The 19,163-nt window shown below is 39.8% G+C and overlaps 1 protein-coding gene across 8 annotated transcripts in view; it reads left to right on the top strand.

Annotated features, from left to right (window-relative positions):
* The window catches only part of LOC105464630 (YES proto-oncogene 1, Src family tyrosine kinase), an 87,321-nt gene that overhangs the window by 62,311 nt on the left and 5,847 nt on the right, over positions 1-19,163 (top strand). For all 8 annotated transcript variants that reach the window (XM_071085581.1, XM_071085582.1, XM_071085583.1 and 5 more), the window contains 7 exons: positions 1,812-1,915; positions 2,006-2,155; positions 4,383-4,538; positions 4,697-4,876; positions 8,000-8,076; positions 10,550-10,703; positions 14,239-14,370. In XM_071085581.1, the coding sequence (XP_070941682.1) occupies positions 1,812-1,915; positions 2,006-2,155; positions 4,383-4,538; positions 4,697-4,876; positions 8,000-8,076; positions 10,550-10,703; positions 14,239-14,370 (953 nt within the window). The remainder of the gene's footprint in view (positions 1-1,811; positions 1,916-2,005; positions 2,156-4,382; positions 4,539-4,696; positions 4,877-7,999; positions 8,077-10,549; positions 10,704-14,238; positions 14,371-19,163) is intronic.

The raw sequence follows: 19,163 nt of genomic DNA, 5'->3' as shown, positions 1-19,163 counted from the left end.
AATGTTTTAATGCACATTCTACTTAGCCACAACTTTACACACACAGAATTACATACCAGTCTTAATTCAGCTAATGTATCGTATTAATAGATGTTACTTAAAAATTAATAACTAACATCATAGTATTTGCTTAGAGTAGGATCATAAACGAATCTGCATCAATTATATTTCCTTATGCCTAGTCTCTCTTGTGTTTTCACTTAAATATGTATCTGTAAACCTTTTGCATATTTTTCAGACTGTCTCACTTCAAAAATTTGCCTTCAGATTATCCTCATTCCCTGCCTTGACTTATTTTTTAACTTGCAGCTTATATATGGGGGTGTGCTGGTATGGATGGGTATATTGGTGTATATATGCATCCCATACATATCAGACACTTACATTTTTCTTTTTTTTTTTTTGAGACAGGGTCTTGGCTCTGTCGCCCAGGTTGGAGTGCAGTGGCGTGATCTCGGCTCACTGCAACCTCCACCTCCCAAGCTCAAGCAATAACTGCCTCGGCCTCCCAAGCAGCTGGGACTACAGGCATGCACCACCATGCCCAGCTAATTTTTGTATTTTTAGTAAAGACGGGGTTTTGCCTGTTGGCCAGGCTGACTCCTGACCTCAAGTGATCCACCCGCCTCAGCCTCCCACCCAAGTGCTGGGATCACAGGCGTGAGCCATTACGCCTGGCCCAAAGACTACATTCTTTAAAGTTTTACTATTTTTAAATATTTCAGAGATTTATTACCACTTTATGATTATAAAAGTAATATGACCATGAAAAAATATTACCTTCAGTTAGTTTTATATGACTGTTAACCTCTTGATTTTAGGCACTTGCATTGTAGTTAATGTAGGAAAGTATCCTTCTCTTTTAGCAAGTACACACTGAAGTATTTGAGGTAATAATTCAGCATGTTTGCAACTTAAAATTAGTTAAGAAAAAATATGTATCTATATATACATGCACACACATACATATAAAGAGACGGAGAGAGTATGACAAAGCGAAGTGTTAGCTGTTGGGGAACCTAGTTGTAGGGTTTGTTGTAGGGTGTATGGGAGTTCTGTGTCCTATTTTTGCAACTTTTAAAAAGTCAGAATTCACCTTCAGTGACATACTACTTTTAGGTTAAACCAGTTTATCTGGGATTCATAAATGCTACTTTATTTTCATATTATAACACTTAACAGAGTTCCTTGCATATGATAGGTGCTCTATCAATGTTTGTTTGCTTTTATTAATGACCTGTAATGTGTCTCAATAACTCTTTGTTCTACTATGGTGCTTCTTACTTTCTGTTTTTGTCTTCTGCAGTTTTCTGTGAGCTCTTCCACAGCAGACACTGTCATTTTATTCACAAAACCTTATTAAATTAAACCCACACATATTTAAGAGTTACTAATAATTTGGGTGTGATATACTTGTGTCTTACTGAATACAGATGATGATGCTGTTACCAGGGAACCACTTCTATTCTTCCTGTCATATCTTAATATTTCCATTTGTCACTGACAGAAAGGGTCTGTTATTTTGCTGCCTTTCCTTCTCCATTTACTGTTCCTGTGACTGTCAGGTGGAGTTTTAAGAGACATATTGAGTAGTTAATACATGGAAATACTATAAGAGTATAAGTATATTCTAACAGTAATATTTGGATATTACTAATCAATAAAACTCTTAAATTTTCCTGTATTTTGAGCTGTGTTCTCTTAGCTATTCTTTGTCATCCAAACCTATCCCAATCCATTCTTACTGACACTTGTGTATAATTTTTCTGAACCTCATACTTTTCAATTCAAAACACTTAATTTTTTTCCAGATGGTATTTTGGCAAAATGGGGAGAAAAGATGCTGAAAGATTACTTCTGAATCCTGGAAATCAACGAGGTATTTTCTTAGTAAGAGAGAGTGAAACTACTAAAGGTATGAATATTGTTATATTAGTGTAAGTATAAAATTTCTTGAGGCAGTATTTTGAGAAAGTTATAGTGAAAGTTTTTATTTTTCACCCAGGTGCTTATTCCCTCTCTATTCGTGATTGGGATGAGGTAAGGGGTGACAATGTGAAACACTACAAAATTAGGAAGCTTGACAATGGTGGATACTATATCACAACCAGAGCACAATTTGATACTCTGCAGAAATTGGTGAAACACTACACAGGTATGTGAATATTTCGAAGGTAAAAATTATTTCTTCACATTCTAGTTTATGAGGACAAAATCCATATCCTTATTTCTCTTAAGATTTAACACACTTATTTACACATAATACATACCCAATAAATGTCTGTTGTATTCTAGTTTTAAAAGGAGGAACAGGTAATACTTAGTACTTGAATCGTGCTACTCAGATAATGTGCTAATAGACTCTCATCATTTGAGTCCTTATATCTTACTGGCATAGTATTTACACTGGAGTTCATTTCGTCACATGTACATTGTGAAAATAAACCTAAAAGCAAATATTTATGGACACATTGGGTAGCAGAAAAAGCTACGCCAGAAGGATTACCTTCCTCTGCATGGGCTGGATCACATAAGCTTTCCTAAATGTAAATCCAATGAAATTTGGTCTGATGATACATTTTTCTTATCCTAGAAAATTAACCTACAGTGATTATAGACATTTTTTGTCTTTCAAGGACTGAAGGTATTTAATATTAGAATCTTCTGTCTCAAAATTTTTCATTACCAATTTGGTATATGAATGCCCCTGAAAGTCTTTATATGATTAATACTGGGAGAGGGGATGTTTCCATGGTAATGTCTTCAATGACAGCTAGCTACAAACTGTGTCTGTCAAGTCAACCAGCAATCTTGACATTGATTAAGCATGTTACCAAGCAGTGGCATCACTTGTAATTGCCTTTGTCACAATGTGAATTTGTGTGGTTATTTAGTGAGAATAGGAGAGAACATGTCTCATTTTCAATAAGAAAGATTGTATAAGCAGAATTCACAAGTTAAGCCGTTATGAATCTAGGGTTCCCTGACTTTGTGTCTCCCTTATTTAAAAAATCAGTCTCCTGCTAGGCATGGTGGCTTGTGCCTTTAATCCCAACTACTGATGTAGGAGGATCATTTGAGGCCAGGAGTTCAAGAACAGTCTGGGCAACATAGCGAGACCTCATCTCTTAAAAAAAAAAAAAAGGGCTGGCACGGTGGCTCACACCTGTAATCGCACCACTTTGGAAGGCTGAAGCGGACAGATCACTTGAAGTCAGTAGTTCAAGACCAGCCTGGGCAACATGACAAAACCCTATCTTTATTAAAATACAAAAAAATGTAGCCAGGCTTGGTGGCGTGTGCCTGTAGGCCCAGCTACTTGGGAGGCTGAGGCAGGAGAATCACTTGAACCCGGGAGGTGGAGGTTACAGTGAACTGAGATCACACCGTTGCACTCCATCCTGGGCAACAGAGTGAGACTCCATCTCAAAAAAAAAAAAAAAAAATCTCCTAAATGATCCTAAATAAACTTTTTCTTTGATTTTTGGTATGCCTGTTACAAATTAGTGGCTATTAAATATAACATTTAATGATAACATTGTCTTTGAAAATTAATAAAACCCAGTGTACAAAGGCAGAACTTTAGAAACAGACAGACCTTGATTTGAATCCCATCTCTACCATTTACTAACTGCAGGACCTTGGGGGAAAGTTGCATATGTTTTCAAAGCTTCATTTATATGAGATATTTGTAAAGTACAAATTTAGCACAGTACTGGAACATACTAAGTGTTTAGTAAATAATATTTATATATTTTAAGTTATACTAAGTAGCAAATATGCTAATATATTTACTATAAGTATATACATACTAAGTATTTAGTAAATAATGTGTGTGTGTGTGTGTGTGTGTGTATATATATTTTGAGTCAATCTCACTGTGTCACCCAGACTAGAGTGCAGTGGCACGATTTTGGCTCACTGCAGCCTCTGCCTCCCGGGTTCAAGCGATTCATCTGACTCAGCCCCCTGAGTAGCTGGGACTATAGGCATGCACCACCACGTCCGGCTAATTTTTGTATTTTCAGTAGAGACAGCATTTCACGTATTGGCCAGGCTGGTCTCAAACTCCTGACCTCGTTATCCGTCCGCCTCAACCTCTCAAAGTGCTGGGATTACAGACATGAGCCACTGTGCCTGGCCTTAACAATAAATTTTACAAAATATTTCACTTATATATATTTATATTATATATTTTTATATATATATATTTCATGTTTTGCTTCTTATGGACAACTCCCTTTTTGTTTTGTGTTTTTAGAGTAAAACTCGAAAGGACTTCTATTTTTGTTTTTCTACAGTGTAAACTTAAAACATTGATACACTACGTACCCCGTAATTTTTGTAATTGATTTTACAGTGTAGTTTATTCATTTATCTAGAACATGCTGATGGTTTATGCCACAAGTTAACAACTGTGTGTCCAACCGTGAAACCTCAGACTCAAGGTCTAGCAAAAGATGCTTGGGAAATCCCTCGAGAATCTTTGCGACTAGAGGTTAAACTAGGACAAGGATGTTTTGGCGAAGTGTGGATGGGTAAGAAGCCTGAATTTTTGTTTTCTGTCATTGTTTAGCTGTGGATTAAAGTGCAACAATTTATGATAAAATATGTTTCATTATTTAAGGTAAGTGCTGTTTACTGAAGTTTGGTCTAAAATCCTTTAAAATATAAATTCATAAAATGTGTTGTTTAGGAACATGGAATGGAACCACAAAAGTAGCAATCAAAACACTAAAACCAGGTACAATGATGCCAGAAGCTTTCCTTCAAGAAGCTCAGATAATGAAAAAATTAAGACATGATAAACTTGTCCCACTATATGCTGTTGTTTCTGAAGAGCCAATTTACATTGTCACTGAATTTATGTCAAAAGGTATGTATTAGTATCTCTTTAGGTATTCGTGTTGATAATATTTTTAAGAGTCTTTATTTCTATTTATATGCATATAGACTTATCGTATACCGTTTTCTAATTTAAGATTTTTCTATAGACATTTGAATAGAAGAAACCTGACTTTGTTTAATGGAATAGTGATTATCCAGTTATTCCAGAGGATAGTATGACGTTTAAAAGGAAAAGTAGGCAAGCTGAATTAATTTTGAAATTAAGTTTGGCTAAAAGAAATGGAAAAGCTAGAAAGGTGAAAAATAGAAATTGTCTGTACACATTTAATTAAAATGATAAAATCAGAAAGATACTTACATTTTTAGTACTAAAGCAAAGAAATAAGGTAAAGTTAAAATAAATTAGTTTTCTCATTTTAATATAAACATAATTCCTATATTCAGGACTTCTAGGAACTTTTTTCGCCACTGTTTTTTTTTTTTTTGGATAGAGACTGGGGTCTCAACTATGTTGCCCAGGCTGATTTTGAACTCCTGGCCTCAAGCAATCCTCCCTTTTTGGCCTCCCAAAGTGCTGGTATCACCAGCATGAGCCACTGTGCCTGGCCTCCCCACTGCTTTCAATGGAAATTTCTTCATTTTCCCAAACTCTAGACCACAAGATGGGATCTTCAGTAACAGGGTTAGGGGGAGGATAAAGATATTAATACTCTTTCCTCTTTTTCCCTGTGCAAATGATCCTTTAGAAGAGGAATTAGTAAGTCAGCAGATAAGCTGACAGGCCTGATTTTTATGTGTTTGATTCGATCTGCTTTATTGTTGTTATTTTTACTCTTGAACCAATAATATACAGTAGTCACTAATTATGTCACCTTCTCCAGTAGTCTATCTTGACCAATGATGTAGTTCCATCTAGTGGTGACAAGGACAACTACAAGTTACGTATTTGCTATAGGAAAAGTTTTCCCCACAAAAGGGGACTGAAACCGAAAGTTAAGAAATGGTACAGCCTATTTATTGATAGCCAGAACACACCTAAAGACCCAAAGCACCTGGCGCTCTTTGGAAGGAATGTATACTGCAAACAGTTGCCAAATACGGCATTTTTTTGGTTTGCTTGGTGTTTTGTTTTTTGTTTTTGGTTTTTTGTGAGATGGGGCCTCACTCTATCCCCCAGGGTGGAGTGCAGTCACAGTTCTCTGCAGCTTCGACCTCCCTGGGCTCAAGTGATCCTCTCATCTCAGCCTCCCAAGTAGCTGGGATTACAGGTGCATGCCACCCCACATAGATAATTTTTGTATTTTTCTGCAGATGGGGTTTCTCCCTGTTTCCCAGGCTGGTTTGGAACTCCTGGGGTCAAGCGATCAGCCTGCCTTGGCCACCCAAAGTGCTGCAATTACAGGTGTGAGCCACCACACCCAGGCCAAATATGCCCTTTCAAAGAGTATATTAGATGAACCAGAGGAGAAGGGAGGGCCAGGCATGGTGGCTGACCTGGGAAACATGGTGAAACCCCATCTCTACAAAAACTAAAAAAATTAGCAGGGCATGGTGGCACACACATGTAGTCCCTACTCAGGAGGCTGAGGCATGAGAATTGCTTGAGCCCAGGAGGTTGAGGCCACAGTGAGCTGTGCTTGTGCCACTGCACTCCATCTGGGGTGAAAAAATGAGACCCTGTCTCAAAAAAAAAAAAAAAAAAAGGGAGAAAAGGAGAGGGAAGATGTTTAAATCAAGGTATTGGAAGCAGGCCAGGCACAGTGGTTCACGCCTCCAATCCCAGCACTTTGGGAGGCTGAGGCAGGTAGATCACTTGAGGTCAGGAGTTCGATCCCAGCCTGGCCAACATAGCGAAACCCTGTCTCTACTAAAAATACAAAAAATAGCCAGGCTTGGTGGCTCATGCTGTAGTTCTAGCTGCTTGGGAAGCTGAGGCACGAGAATGGCTTGAGCCTGGGAGGCAGAGGTTTCAGTGAGCCAAGATGACACCGCTGCACTCCAGCCTGTGTGACTAAGCGAGACTCGGTTTCAGATAAAGACTTTTAACAATTAAAAAATACATTGGGAGCATAAGAAATATAATGAAGGTAAGACTAATAGCCCATTTAGCGCTGTATATTAATTTAAAAATTACTTAATTGGGAGAACATGGTAGAATTCTGTGTTGTCAGACCACTGGGAACAATTATTTCCAGACGGGAGAGATTTAGAATACAAGATAACAAAAGTCCTTTCTATTTTTAAAACTCTTTAATTCCTCATGTTGGTATTCACTTAGCACTTGTCCCTTGATAATCTGTTCAAACTCATTGCCCCATGCACTCCAACATAAACCCACTGTTCTGCTCTTTGTTTTCATGATTTTCTTCATGTTTTTTCTTTCGCCTGGAATTTGGTTTCCCTAGCTCTGGACCAGTAAGTACACCGACTACACTGCCCCGATCCAGTTTGTGGTCAGGCATTCCATTTAGTTGTCATTTCTATTTAGTCGTCTTTAATCTGGAGCCATTCCTGCACCTTCCTCTGTCTTCCATAGCATTGTTACTTCTGAAGAGAATAGACCACTTTTATGTTTTAAATGTGCCTTAATTTGGGTTTGTGTGATGTTTTCTCTTGATTAAATTCAAGTACATTGTAAGCTTTTAACAAATAATAGAGAAGCCATAATCAGACTTCTAGCCTTTTTCTTTGCTGTTATTCATAGTACTTGGTAGTTTTCAGAGAGAGCTTGGTCACAGCAGTAGTTCGACAGCAACTCATTTAGCTACCTGTATTTAGTTTTAACTACCCCCAAGATATTCCTAGTTGTCTGAATTCTTGAATCAGGTTTACTTAAAATTATGTAAGTATTTAATACTACTTCCTGAATCAGAATTGGGATATTGATCAAAGCAAGGAAAAAATGCCTCTTGTCAGGTAAAGTTAATGCATTTTCTTTTTTTTTGCGTATGTTATCAGGAGAAGTTTTCAAAATTTCAGCTTAGAGACCTCTTCTGGGATCTAGATAATTATTTAGAAACTCCAAAACTGCACAAAATTTTAAAAAATGAAAAGCTAAGAAGTTCTGTGTTGTGATTTGGGGTGGAGTATTCATTTCAATGCTAATATAAGATTTGCTTATTTTGTGTGAATATCTTACTGTCTGTTACAGGAAGCTTGTTAGATTTCCTTAAGGAAGGAGATGGAAAGTATTTGAAGCTTCCACAGCTGGTTGATATGGCTGCTCAGGTATCTGTATATATGCATGTATCCATTTGAATTGAAAGTGTATATTAAAATGTAGAATAATCTTACCAGAATATTATAGTTTATGTAGTGAAATGGTGGGATTTTATTTTTATTTTTTATTTTTTTAGAGACAGAGTCTCATTCTGTCACCCAGGGTGGAATGCAGTGGTGCACTGATAGCTCCCTGCTTGAAGAGCCTTGAATTCTTGGGCTCCAGCAATCCTCTCACCTCAGCCTCCTGAGTAGCTGGGACTGCAGGCACAGGCCACCATTCCCAGCTAATTTTTTAAAATATATATATTTTTGTAGACACAGGGATCTCTATTTTGCTTAGGCTGGTCTCAAAGTCCTTGGCTGAAAGGATCCTCCCACCTCAGCCTCCTAAAGTGTTGGGATTACCTGGCCAATAATGGAATTTTAGAACTGGCAGGAACATTAGAGATAATCCGATGCAAGCTTTTAATGTTACAGATTAATGAAGTATCAAAAGACCGGAGGTATCTAAAACTCACCTAACTTGTTAGTAACAGAACCAGTATTAGAACCAGCTATATAACTCTTAGTCCAGTGCTGTCTTGTATCATATGGTTTCTTAGAAAATAGATGTTTCCTGGCCGGGCGCGGTGGCTCACGCTTGTAATCCCAGCACTTTGGGAGGCCAAGGTGGGTGGATCACTTGAGGTCAGGAGTTCAAGACTAGCCTGGCCAATATGGTGAAACTCCATCTCTACTAAAAATACTAAAAATTAGCCAGGCATGGTGGGGGGCACCTGTAATCCCAGCTACTCAGGAGGCTGAGGCAAGAGAATCACTCGAACCCCCGCGGGAGGCGGAGGTTGCAGTGAGCCAAGACCACACCATTGCACTCCAGCCAGGGCAACAAGAGCAAGACTCCTGTCTTGGAAAAAAAGAAAATAGATGTTTCCACAAATGTAAAGTCTATATGTATTCATATTTCAACAGATAATTTTAAGAAAATTAAAGTGGATGAGTGCTGTTCCAAAGAAAATATTAGTAATCTAAAGTGTATGCTGAATTTTTTATTTACTATAGTCCAACACAAGAATTAAGATGGTATATATGCAGTTTAAAATGGAACTTTTTTACTCTTCTTTTTGTTTTAAATATACAGTGAAAACTGTTAAAAGTTTATCTTCAGATATGTGGTAGCTATTTGAGAGTCCTTATTATTGGCTTTGGTTGACATGCTGATTTGGGAATCTTACCTCCTAGCATCCAAATGTCCACAGAATCTGACAATTCAGAAAAACTTTATACTGAGAAACTATACATAGGCGACAGGCATATGCCAGGCCGGTTCATGCTTCTGAGTTAGACACTCTGTGGTAGGGGAGGTTGGCAATCCATTTTTGTTCAAAAAAAAAAAAATTTTAGATTTTGTGAGCCACATCCAATCTGTCATACTTTTTTCTTTTTACAACCCTTTAAAAATGTAAAAACCAGGCTGTGCAAGATGGCTCCTGTAATCTCAGCACTTTGCACCTGGGCAACATGGTGAAACCCCATCTCTGCAAAAAAATGCAAACATTAGCTGGGTGTGCTGGTGCATGCCTGAAGTCCCAGCTACTCAGTAGGCTGAGGTGGGAAAATTGCTTGAGCCCAGAATATGAGATTGCAGTGAGCCAAGATTGCACCACTGCTCTCCAACCTGCATGACAGAGTGAGACCATGTCTCAATCACTCAAAATGTAAAAAACATTTTAGTTTTAGTTCTCTGGCCATGCAAAAACAGGCTGCAGGCCACATTTGGCCTACAAGCAGTAGTTGGGGAGCCTCCACCTTGTGGTTAATACCTTTATCACTGTGTCATCTTAGATTGTGCCTGATAGGGACCTTGATGAGCTTGTTTCCAGAGGCACTAAATTACCTTGTGATTTATCTCTTCTCCTAACCACTGATACAAGAAGACATTAGGAGGGTTAGTCTTGGTCTTCAGAGTAATGCTAGATTTTATTTTTTTTTTGAGACTGAGTCTCGCTTTGTTGCCCAGGCTGGAGTGCAGTGTGACACAATCTTGGCTCACTGCAACCTTTGCCTCCTGGGTTCAAACAGTTCTCCTGCCTAAGCCTCCCGAGTAGCTGGGATTACAGGTATGCACCACCACACCCAGCTAATGTTTGTATTTTTAGTAGAGACAGGGTTTCGCCATGTTGGCCAAGCTGATCTCGAACTCGTGACCTCAAATGATCCGCCCGCCTCGGCCTCCCAAACTGCTGGAATTATAGATGTGGACCACCGCATCCAGCCAGTGTTAGATTTTTAAAATCTGAATTTAGCCTGCATTTTTACTATGTTTTCTGGTTTTCCTGTGTTATCTTCTAGACTATATCCTGTTACCATCATCCACTTCTGTGATAGTATGATTTTCAGTGATACAATTTGACGTTAACCTTAATTGTCTTCTCTCTGCTTCCCTTTGTATCATATGTCTTGTGTTTTTTGTTTTTCCAAGATTGCTGATGGTATGGCATATATTGAAAGAATGAACTATATTCACCGAGATCTTCGGGCTGCTAATATTCTTGTAGGAGAAAATCTTGTGTGCAAAATAGCAGATTTTGGTTTAGCAAGGTTAATTGAAGACAATGAATACACAGCAAGACAAGGTAAAATTACTTTTACATAAAAGCTTGTTATGTAGTGTTCTGTGTTTTGCTTAACTCTCTTGACTATACAGAGTTTTCCAGAATAAGAATTGTTCTAGGTTCCCTCAGAAGAATCATAGAGACTTTGATTTCATTCATAAAATCATGTACAGTAAATACCACTATGGCTTTCTGATAGTTATTTCCTCCAAGAAAGAACTTGACTAGGTATCCTTTGCATTATACATATAGCAAATTGTAGCCTCTTTATACTTCATTTGACATGACAACAAACCTGTTTTAATTTCTTTCCTAGAAAGGCCAGAGGGTCTCAATCAGAGGAGATATTGCCCAGTACCGCCACTCACCAGGGGACATCTGACAATGTCTAGAGACATTTTTGGTGGTTACAACCTGGGGGCTACTGCCGACATCTAGTGGGTAGAGGCCAGGTATACTGCTGAACCTCCTACAGTGTACAGAAATGTGCAGGCAAGACCCCCCACAACACAGAATTATCAGGCCCAAAATGGTAGTTGTGCCAAGATTGAGAAACCCTGCTTCAGACATAGTGCTTTCTTTCAACCTCCATACTTTTGTGCAGTTACCTCCATCTGGAATGCCTTCCTATCTGTAATGTATTTTGTTGTTGTTTTTGTTGTTGTTTTTTCGAGATAGGGTCTCACTCTGTCGCTCAGGGTAGAGTATAGTGGCGTAATTTTAGCTCACTGCAGCCTTGACCTCCTGGGGCTCAGGTGATCCTCCCATCTCAGCCTCCTGAGTAGCTGGAACTACAGGTGCACATCACCACACCTGATGAATTCTTTGTATTTTTTGTAGAGACGAAGTTCTGTCATATTGCCCAAGCTGGTCTCGAACTTCTGGGCTCAAGCAATCCTCCTGCCTTGGCTTCCCAAAGTGCTAAGATTACAGGCGTGAGACACCATGCCCGGCCTGTAATCTTTACATGTGAAAATCCTAACCATTCTTTAGGGCTTAATTTAGCTGCCACTTTTTTTTTCAGTAGTTTTTGGGAAACTAGTTCTTTAGTGGTGATTTGTGAGATTTTGCTGCACCCATCACCCAAGCATCGTGCACTGTACCCAATATGTAGTTTGTTTGTTTGTTTGTTTATTTGTTTGAGACAGAGTCTCGCTCTGTCGCCCAACCCAGGCTGAAGTGCAGTGGCACGATCTCGGCTCACTGCAACCTCTGCCTCCCAGATTCAAGCGATTCTCCTGCCCCAGCATCCCAAGTAGCTAGGATTACAGGCTCGTACCACCATGCCCAGCTAATTTTTGTATTTTTAGTAGAGACGGGGTTTCACCTCCAATATGTAGTCTTTTATTCACCCCCAACCTTTCCCCCTTAGTCCCCAAAGTCCATTATATTATTCTTACACTTTTCTGTCCTCATAACTTAGCCCCACTTTTAAGTGAGGCCATACGATATTTGATTTTCCATCCCTGAGTTACCTCACTTAGAATAGTGGCCTCCAGCTCCGTCTAAGTTTTTGCAAAAGCCATTATTTCATTCCTTTTTATGACTGAGTAGTATACCATGGTGTATATATGCCACACTTTTTATGATCCACTCATTGGTCGATAGTCATTTAGGTTGGCTCCATATCTGCAATTGTGAATTGTGCTGCTATAAACGTGCGTGTATGTATCTTTTTCATATAATTGATTTTTTTTTTTTCTTTGAGACAGCTTCTCAATCTGTTTCCCAGGCTGGAGTACAGTGGCACAATCTCGGCTCACTACAACCTCCACCTCCCAGATTCAAGTGATTCTCCTGTCTCAGCCTCCTGTGTAGCTGGGATTATAGGAACCTGCCACCAGGCCTGGCTAATTTTTGTATTTTAGTAGAGACAAGGTTTCACCATGTTGGCCAGGCTGGTCTCAAACTCCTGACCTCAGGTGATCCACACACCTTGGCCTCCCAAAGTGCTGGGATTACAGGCTTGAGCCACCACACCTGGCTGATTTCATTTCCTTTGGGAGGTTATTGCTGGATTAAATGGTAGCTCTACTTTTAGTTCTTTAAGTAGTTTCCATACTGTTTTCCATAGTGGTTATACTAATTTACATTCCCACTGTCAGTGCAAAAATGTTCCCTTTTCACCGCATCCACACCAATATCTATTGTTTTTTTGACTTTTTCATTATGGCCATTCTTGCAGGAGTAAGGTGGTGTCTCATTGTAGTTTTAATTTGCATTTCTCTGATGATTAGTGATGATGTAGCTGCCACTGGTTTTTTGTTTGTTTGTTTGTTTGTTTGTTTTTGAGACGCTCAGGCTGTCGCTCAGGCTGGAGTGCAGTGGCGCAATCTCAGCTCACTGCAAGCTCCGCCTCCCGGGTTCATGCCATTCTCCTGCCTCAGCCTTCCAAGTAGCTGGGACTACAGGCATTTGCCACCACCTCAGCTAATTTTTTTTTTTTTTTTTTTTTTTTGTATTTTTGGTAGAAACGGGGTTTCACCATATTAGCCAGAATGGTCTCGATCTCCTGACCTCATGATCCGCCCACCTCGGCCTCCCAAAGTGCTGGGATTACAGGTGTGAGCCACCGTGCCTGGCCGAGTTTTGCTTTTTTGCCCAGGCTGGAGTGAAGCGGCATGATCTCGGCTCACTGCAACCTCTGCCCCCCAGGTTCAAGTGATTCTCCTGCCTCAGCCTCCCAAGTAGCTGGGATTACAGGCATGCGCCACCATGCCTAGCTAAGTTTTGTATTTTTGGTAGAGACACGGTTTGCACCACGTTGGCCAGGTGATCTGCCTGCCTCGGCCTCTCACAGTGCTGGGATTATAGGCATGAGCCACTGCGCCCAACCACCTGCGACTTTTTAAATGAAACGTTTTGTGATTATGCCAAGGAAAATTGATCATCTGTTTGTCTAAATATCTAAAGAACTCTATTTTAAAACACGATCTACAAACATATAATAACTTAAAGAATGTAAGATACCTATAATCTTATTTCCACAGTAAGTTTATAAACTTCATGAAAGCCATGCTTTTTAGGTTTCCATAATGATTAGCATAATGCCCTCCACATAAAAGACATACACTAAATATTTGAGTAAATTAACATGGGCTTTTAAAAGTAGTACAATAAAATTTTCCAGAACGGTATATAAAGTAGAAAAGAAATTATGTTTGAAAACCCGTAGACATTATAACTCAGTAGAATATTCACTCATCAACCAATAGTTAACTACAGCTATTAGGTGCCAGACTGTACTTAAAAGTTACACATCTTGTAGCCCATATTTTTAGCTTACTACAACTTCAGCCTCTATTTTCTTAAATTGTTTTCTGTTCCCACAGCCAACTTATTTTTTAAATCATCAGCTATCTAATCAGGAATAAATGTGATTTATTTCAATATGAATTTTAAAAATTAATGTTTCTCCCATGTATCTTGTACATTTAAAGAATTGACACTGATGACTACAGTAGAGATATTGACAGAAGATTAGCCCTGCATATGCTGTATTTACACAAATAGATTTTTTAAAAACAATTAAGCAAGATTGTCAATATTATTTTAGGTGCAAAATTTCCAATCAAATGGACAGCTCCTGAAGCTGCACTGTATGGTCGGTTTACAATAAAGTCTGATGTCTGGTCATTTGGAATTCTGCAGACAGAGCTGGTAACAAAGGGCAGAGTGCCATATCCAGGTAAGCTTGCATTTTATTAGCTCTTGGTTATCTCATGAGTGGCTTTATCAGGAGTTTATTAGGAACAGAATTGTAAGCGGGGAAAAGGCCTTTATTTCTTCTCATAGTCCCCCTGCCTCTCCCTCTCCCCACTCCTTCCCTTTACTGTGGCATTGGATGGGTAACAGTCAGTGAAAGCCACGATCCTTGACTGGGTGAGCATATGAGGTATGCCCCACATTCACCTCAGCTTAGGACATTTTCCAAAAGGGCCTCTTACTGTTCTCTCAGATAATAAACATATCTTAAATATCCTGGGTCATCACCCCATACCCTAAATAATTGTTACTTCCCAGTAGTGTGACTGGTGGGTTTTTTGTTGTTGTTGTTTTTTGTTTTGGTTTGTTTTTTGAGACAGAGTCTCGCTTTGTCATGCAGGCTGGAGTGCAATGGTGCAATCTCGGCTCACTGCAACCTCTGCCTCCTAGGTTCAAGCAATTCTCCTGCCTCAGCCTCCCAAGTAGCTGGGATTACAGGCACCCGCCACCACGCCCAGCTAATTTTTTGTATTTTTAGTAGAGATGGGGTTTTGCCATGTTGACTAGGCTAGTCTCGAACTCCTGACCTCAGGTGGTCTACCTGCCTAGGCCTCCCGAAGTGCTGGGATTACAGGCATGAGCCACCGTGCCCATCCTGGTATGTTTTTTTAAATATATACTAGCCTTGTTTTCTTCATTAGATTATTTTGAGATCCTTTTCTTGTTTTATTTCTCCTAACAAAACCTATTTATAAACCAGTACTTTAAAAAATATGTCTGCCATTAATAAGGAGGAAAAATAAAAATGTCTCCCTTTCAAAATTATGAGATTTATATAGTTCCTAGGGGGAAGGAGAAATTTTAGCCCACTTGAAATTCAGCTACCATTGAGTATTATTTTAGTTTGTTACCTCTCAAACTCTTCTACTGAAGTATCCTAATGTTGAGAGAGAAAGCATATAAAATTTAATCTTTAGGAAAAACTGTTTTGCTAATCTTAAAGGTTTTGCATATTATCTAACATATTCCTCTTCCCTAATACCTCCAACTGTAGATCTAATGCCATCAAATTTTATCACCCACTTTGTCTTGTTGCTGTTACTCACTGATACCATTCAAGTTCTTCTCATTTAATGACTCACCATTGTCCTCTCCAACAAAACTCCTCTCCTGTCTTAATTCCTTGTCATCTTAATACGCATGGTGATGATTTTTCTATTACCCTGGTCTCTTGTAGCTTGAACTCTTCTCCTGTGTAATCTTGTCTTTCACTCTACCTTAGCCAGTCTTCCCATCTTCATACCTTAAACCTTAACATTACCAATAACTGCAACCCTTTCAAAATCTATTTCATGCGTCTACTTTCTGACCACCACTTGCCATCTTTCTAGATAATTCTTTCTACCCCAACCCTAGCAATTTCTTGATGCTACCAGGATCTTTACTCCATTGTTTCTGCTACCTTTTCCTGCTTCCTCACCCTCTTCGTGAGACCATTCTCCTTAAATTCCCTAGTGAAGCAGTATAATCACTCCTTTGCAGTTACCTTGCCCTTCACCCTTCTCTGATTTCATCATCATTGCTTAACAAAATCACTGTGCTAAATAAATCCAACTCTGCCTACACCACACCCGCAAACAGGGCTAGAAAAAACAACACAGCCATGCACCATAGTTTCACTTTAAATGTAAAACCATGAGGAAATTTCAGTTTTAGCTGTGATGGAGAGGCATTAGCCTCTAAAAATCCAACTTACTATAACACTATAAACAACTACAAAAGTTAGATCAAATATGTAAAAGAACATTGCATCAAGAAAGGCCATATTCCTTAAGGCAGGGCAAGTACATGAGCTGAGCCTTACATTTATATTGGCTTTTCTGAAGGCATTTTCTAAAATAGCATAGGGCAGTAAAACCCAGACAGAAAGCATAAGTCTTATTAAGCAAAGGAGACAGAGATCCAAGTGCTGGGATCTGAAGGACAGGATCCCAGAGAAGGAACTATAGGGAAAGAACTCTAAAATTCTGCTTTCAAATTCCAGTTGGGCATGGTGACTCACTCCTATAATCCCAGCACTTTGGGAGGCCGAGGTGGGTGGATCACTTGAGCCCAGGAATTTGAAGCTATACTGAGCTATGATTGCACCACTGCACTCCAGCCTGGGCAACAGAGCAAGACCCTGTTTCAAAAAAAAAAAAAAAAAAATCCCTTCAGGTCCTTGCTCAGTTCTAATCTGCACATACACAGGGGGAAGCTCTGGGAGACCTAACAGAAAATAGCCACTAGGAGGCTGGGGAGTCAAGCAGAGTTCAGAGGCTACAGAGTGCTGAGTTGTTGTCCAACCAAAGTGGATAGATGTTGGAGAATACCCTAGGCTTTTTGTTGAGACCCCAGAAAGTCCATACCCTAGGAGAAAGGGCAAAACTGAGCAAAACTAAGCCCTAACAGCTAGGTGATCTGCCAGTAAATTACAAATGGAATTAAACTGAACATCCTTCAGAAAAAGATAACATGATCCAGATAATCTCCAGTGTATGATTCAAAATGTCTAGCACAAAATAAAAAGTTATTAGACATACGAAGAAGGGAAGAGATGACTGATTATCAAGAGTTCAAAATGTGGTTGGGCGTGGTGGCTCACCCCTGTAATCCCAACACATTGGGAGGCCGAGGCGGGTAGATCACAAGGTCAGGAGTTTGAGACCAGCTTGGCCAAGATGGTGAAAACCCCATCTCTGCTAAAAATACAAAAATCAGCCAGTCACGGTGGCGGGCACCTGTAATCCCAGCTACTCGGGAGGCTGAGGCAGGAGAATCACTTGAACCCAGGAGGTGGAGATTGCGGTGAGCTGAGATCACACCAGTGCACTCTAGCCTGGGTGATAGAGCGAGACTGTCTCAAAAAAAAAAAAAAAAGAGTTCAAAATCAATAGGAGCAGACGCTGAGATAATTCAGATCTTGGAGTTAGCAAAAGACTTCAAAATAGCAATATATGGAATGTTAAAATAGAAAAGTTTTGCAAAATAATGGAAAACTGGAGAATTTCAGCAGAATTGGAATCTCTCTCTATATATATAAAAAAAGAATCAAATGGAAATTAATTAATTAATTTATTTATTTTCTTTTGAGACAGAGTCTCACTTTGTCTCCCAGGCTGGAGTACGGTGGCACGATCTCGGTTCACTGCACCCTCCGCCTCCCAGATTCCGTCGATTTTCCTGCCTCAGCCTCCCAAGTAGCTGGGATTACAGGCATGTGCCACCACGCCTGGCTAATTTTTTGTATTTTTAGTAGAGAGAAGGTTTCGCCATGTTGGCCAGGCTGGTCACAAACTTCGACCTCAAGTGACCCGCCCGCCACAGCCTCCCAAAGTGCTGGGATTACAGGCGTGAGCCACTCCTCCTGGCCCTCAAATGGAAATCTTAGAACCGTAAAACATTATATGAAATTAAGTACTCACTAGTTGGGCATAGTAGAAGACAAGATTAGTGGATTCAGACACATTAACAAAGTATCCAAGGTAATGCAGAGGTAAAAGCTAATGGGGAAGAAAGCAGAGCAGAATGTATGAAACCAGGGAGGCATAGTAGTGAAAAGGTCTAATTTATATGTAATGGAGTCCCAGAAGCAGAAAAGAGGAAAAAAAAGAAACAGTGGCAACATTTTTAAAAAGTAGTGGCTAAAAATCTTCTAAACATGATAAAACAAAATACCAACCCACAGATTAAGTGAACCTCAAACAAGAAAAATAAACTCAGTGAAATTCAAGCAAACATATCATGGTCAAATTATAAAAATCAAAGCCAAACAGCCCTAAGGAGGTGGTGCAGGTTGAGCATTCCTAATTCAAAACTCCGAAATGCAGCCGGGCGCAGTGGCTCAGGCCTGTAATCCCAGCACTTTGGGAGGCCAAGGCTGGTGGATCACGAAGTCAGAAGTTCGAGACCAGCCTGGCCAACATAGTGAAACCCCCGTCTCTACTAAAAATACAATAATTAGCTGGGCATGGTGGCGCACACCTGTAGTACCAGCTACTTGGAGGCTGAGGCAGGAGAATCACTTGAACCGGGGAGGCGGAGGTTGCGGTGAACCAAGATTGCGCCACTGCACTCCAGCTTGGGCAACAGAGCAAGACTTGTCTCAAAAAATAATCTGAAATGCTCCAAAATCCAAAACTTTTTGAGCATTGACATGATACCACAAATGGAAAATTCCACACCTGTCCTCATGTGACAAGTCACAGTCAAAATGCCGTCAAAATTTGGTTTTGTGCACAAAATTATTTTTAAGATTATGTATATGTATGTGTACATATATGTATAAGGTGTATATGAAACATAAATGAATTTTTTTTTTTTTGAGACAGGGTGTCTCACCCAGGCTGGAGTGCAGTGGCACAATCAGGGCTCACTGTAGCCTCTGCCTCCCTGGGCTCAGGTGATCCTCCCACCTCAGCCTCCCAAGTAGCTGGGACTACAGGTGTGTGCCATCCACCTAGCTAATTTTTGTATTTTTGTAGAGACGGGGTCTCACCATGTGGCCCAGGATGGTCTTGAAATCCTGGGCTCAAGCGATTTGCCTGCCCTCGCCTCCCAAAGTGCTGGAATTACAGGTGCAAGCCACCGTGCCTGGCTCATAAATGAATTTTGTGTTTAGACTTGGGTCCCATCCCTTAAGATATCTCATTATATATATGCAAATATTCCAAAATCCAAAAAAATCCAAAACACTTCTGGTCCCAGACATTTGAGATAAGGGATACTCAGCCTGTA

This window comes from Macaca nemestrina, chromosome 19, assembly GCF_043159975.1.
Source record: "Macaca nemestrina isolate mMacNem1 chromosome 19, mMacNem.hap1, whole genome shotgun sequence".
Classification (NCBI taxonomy): Eukaryota; Metazoa; Chordata; class Mammalia; order Primates; family Cercopithecidae; genus Macaca; species Macaca nemestrina.
This window is presented reverse-complemented; position numbering and strand designations above follow the sequence as displayed.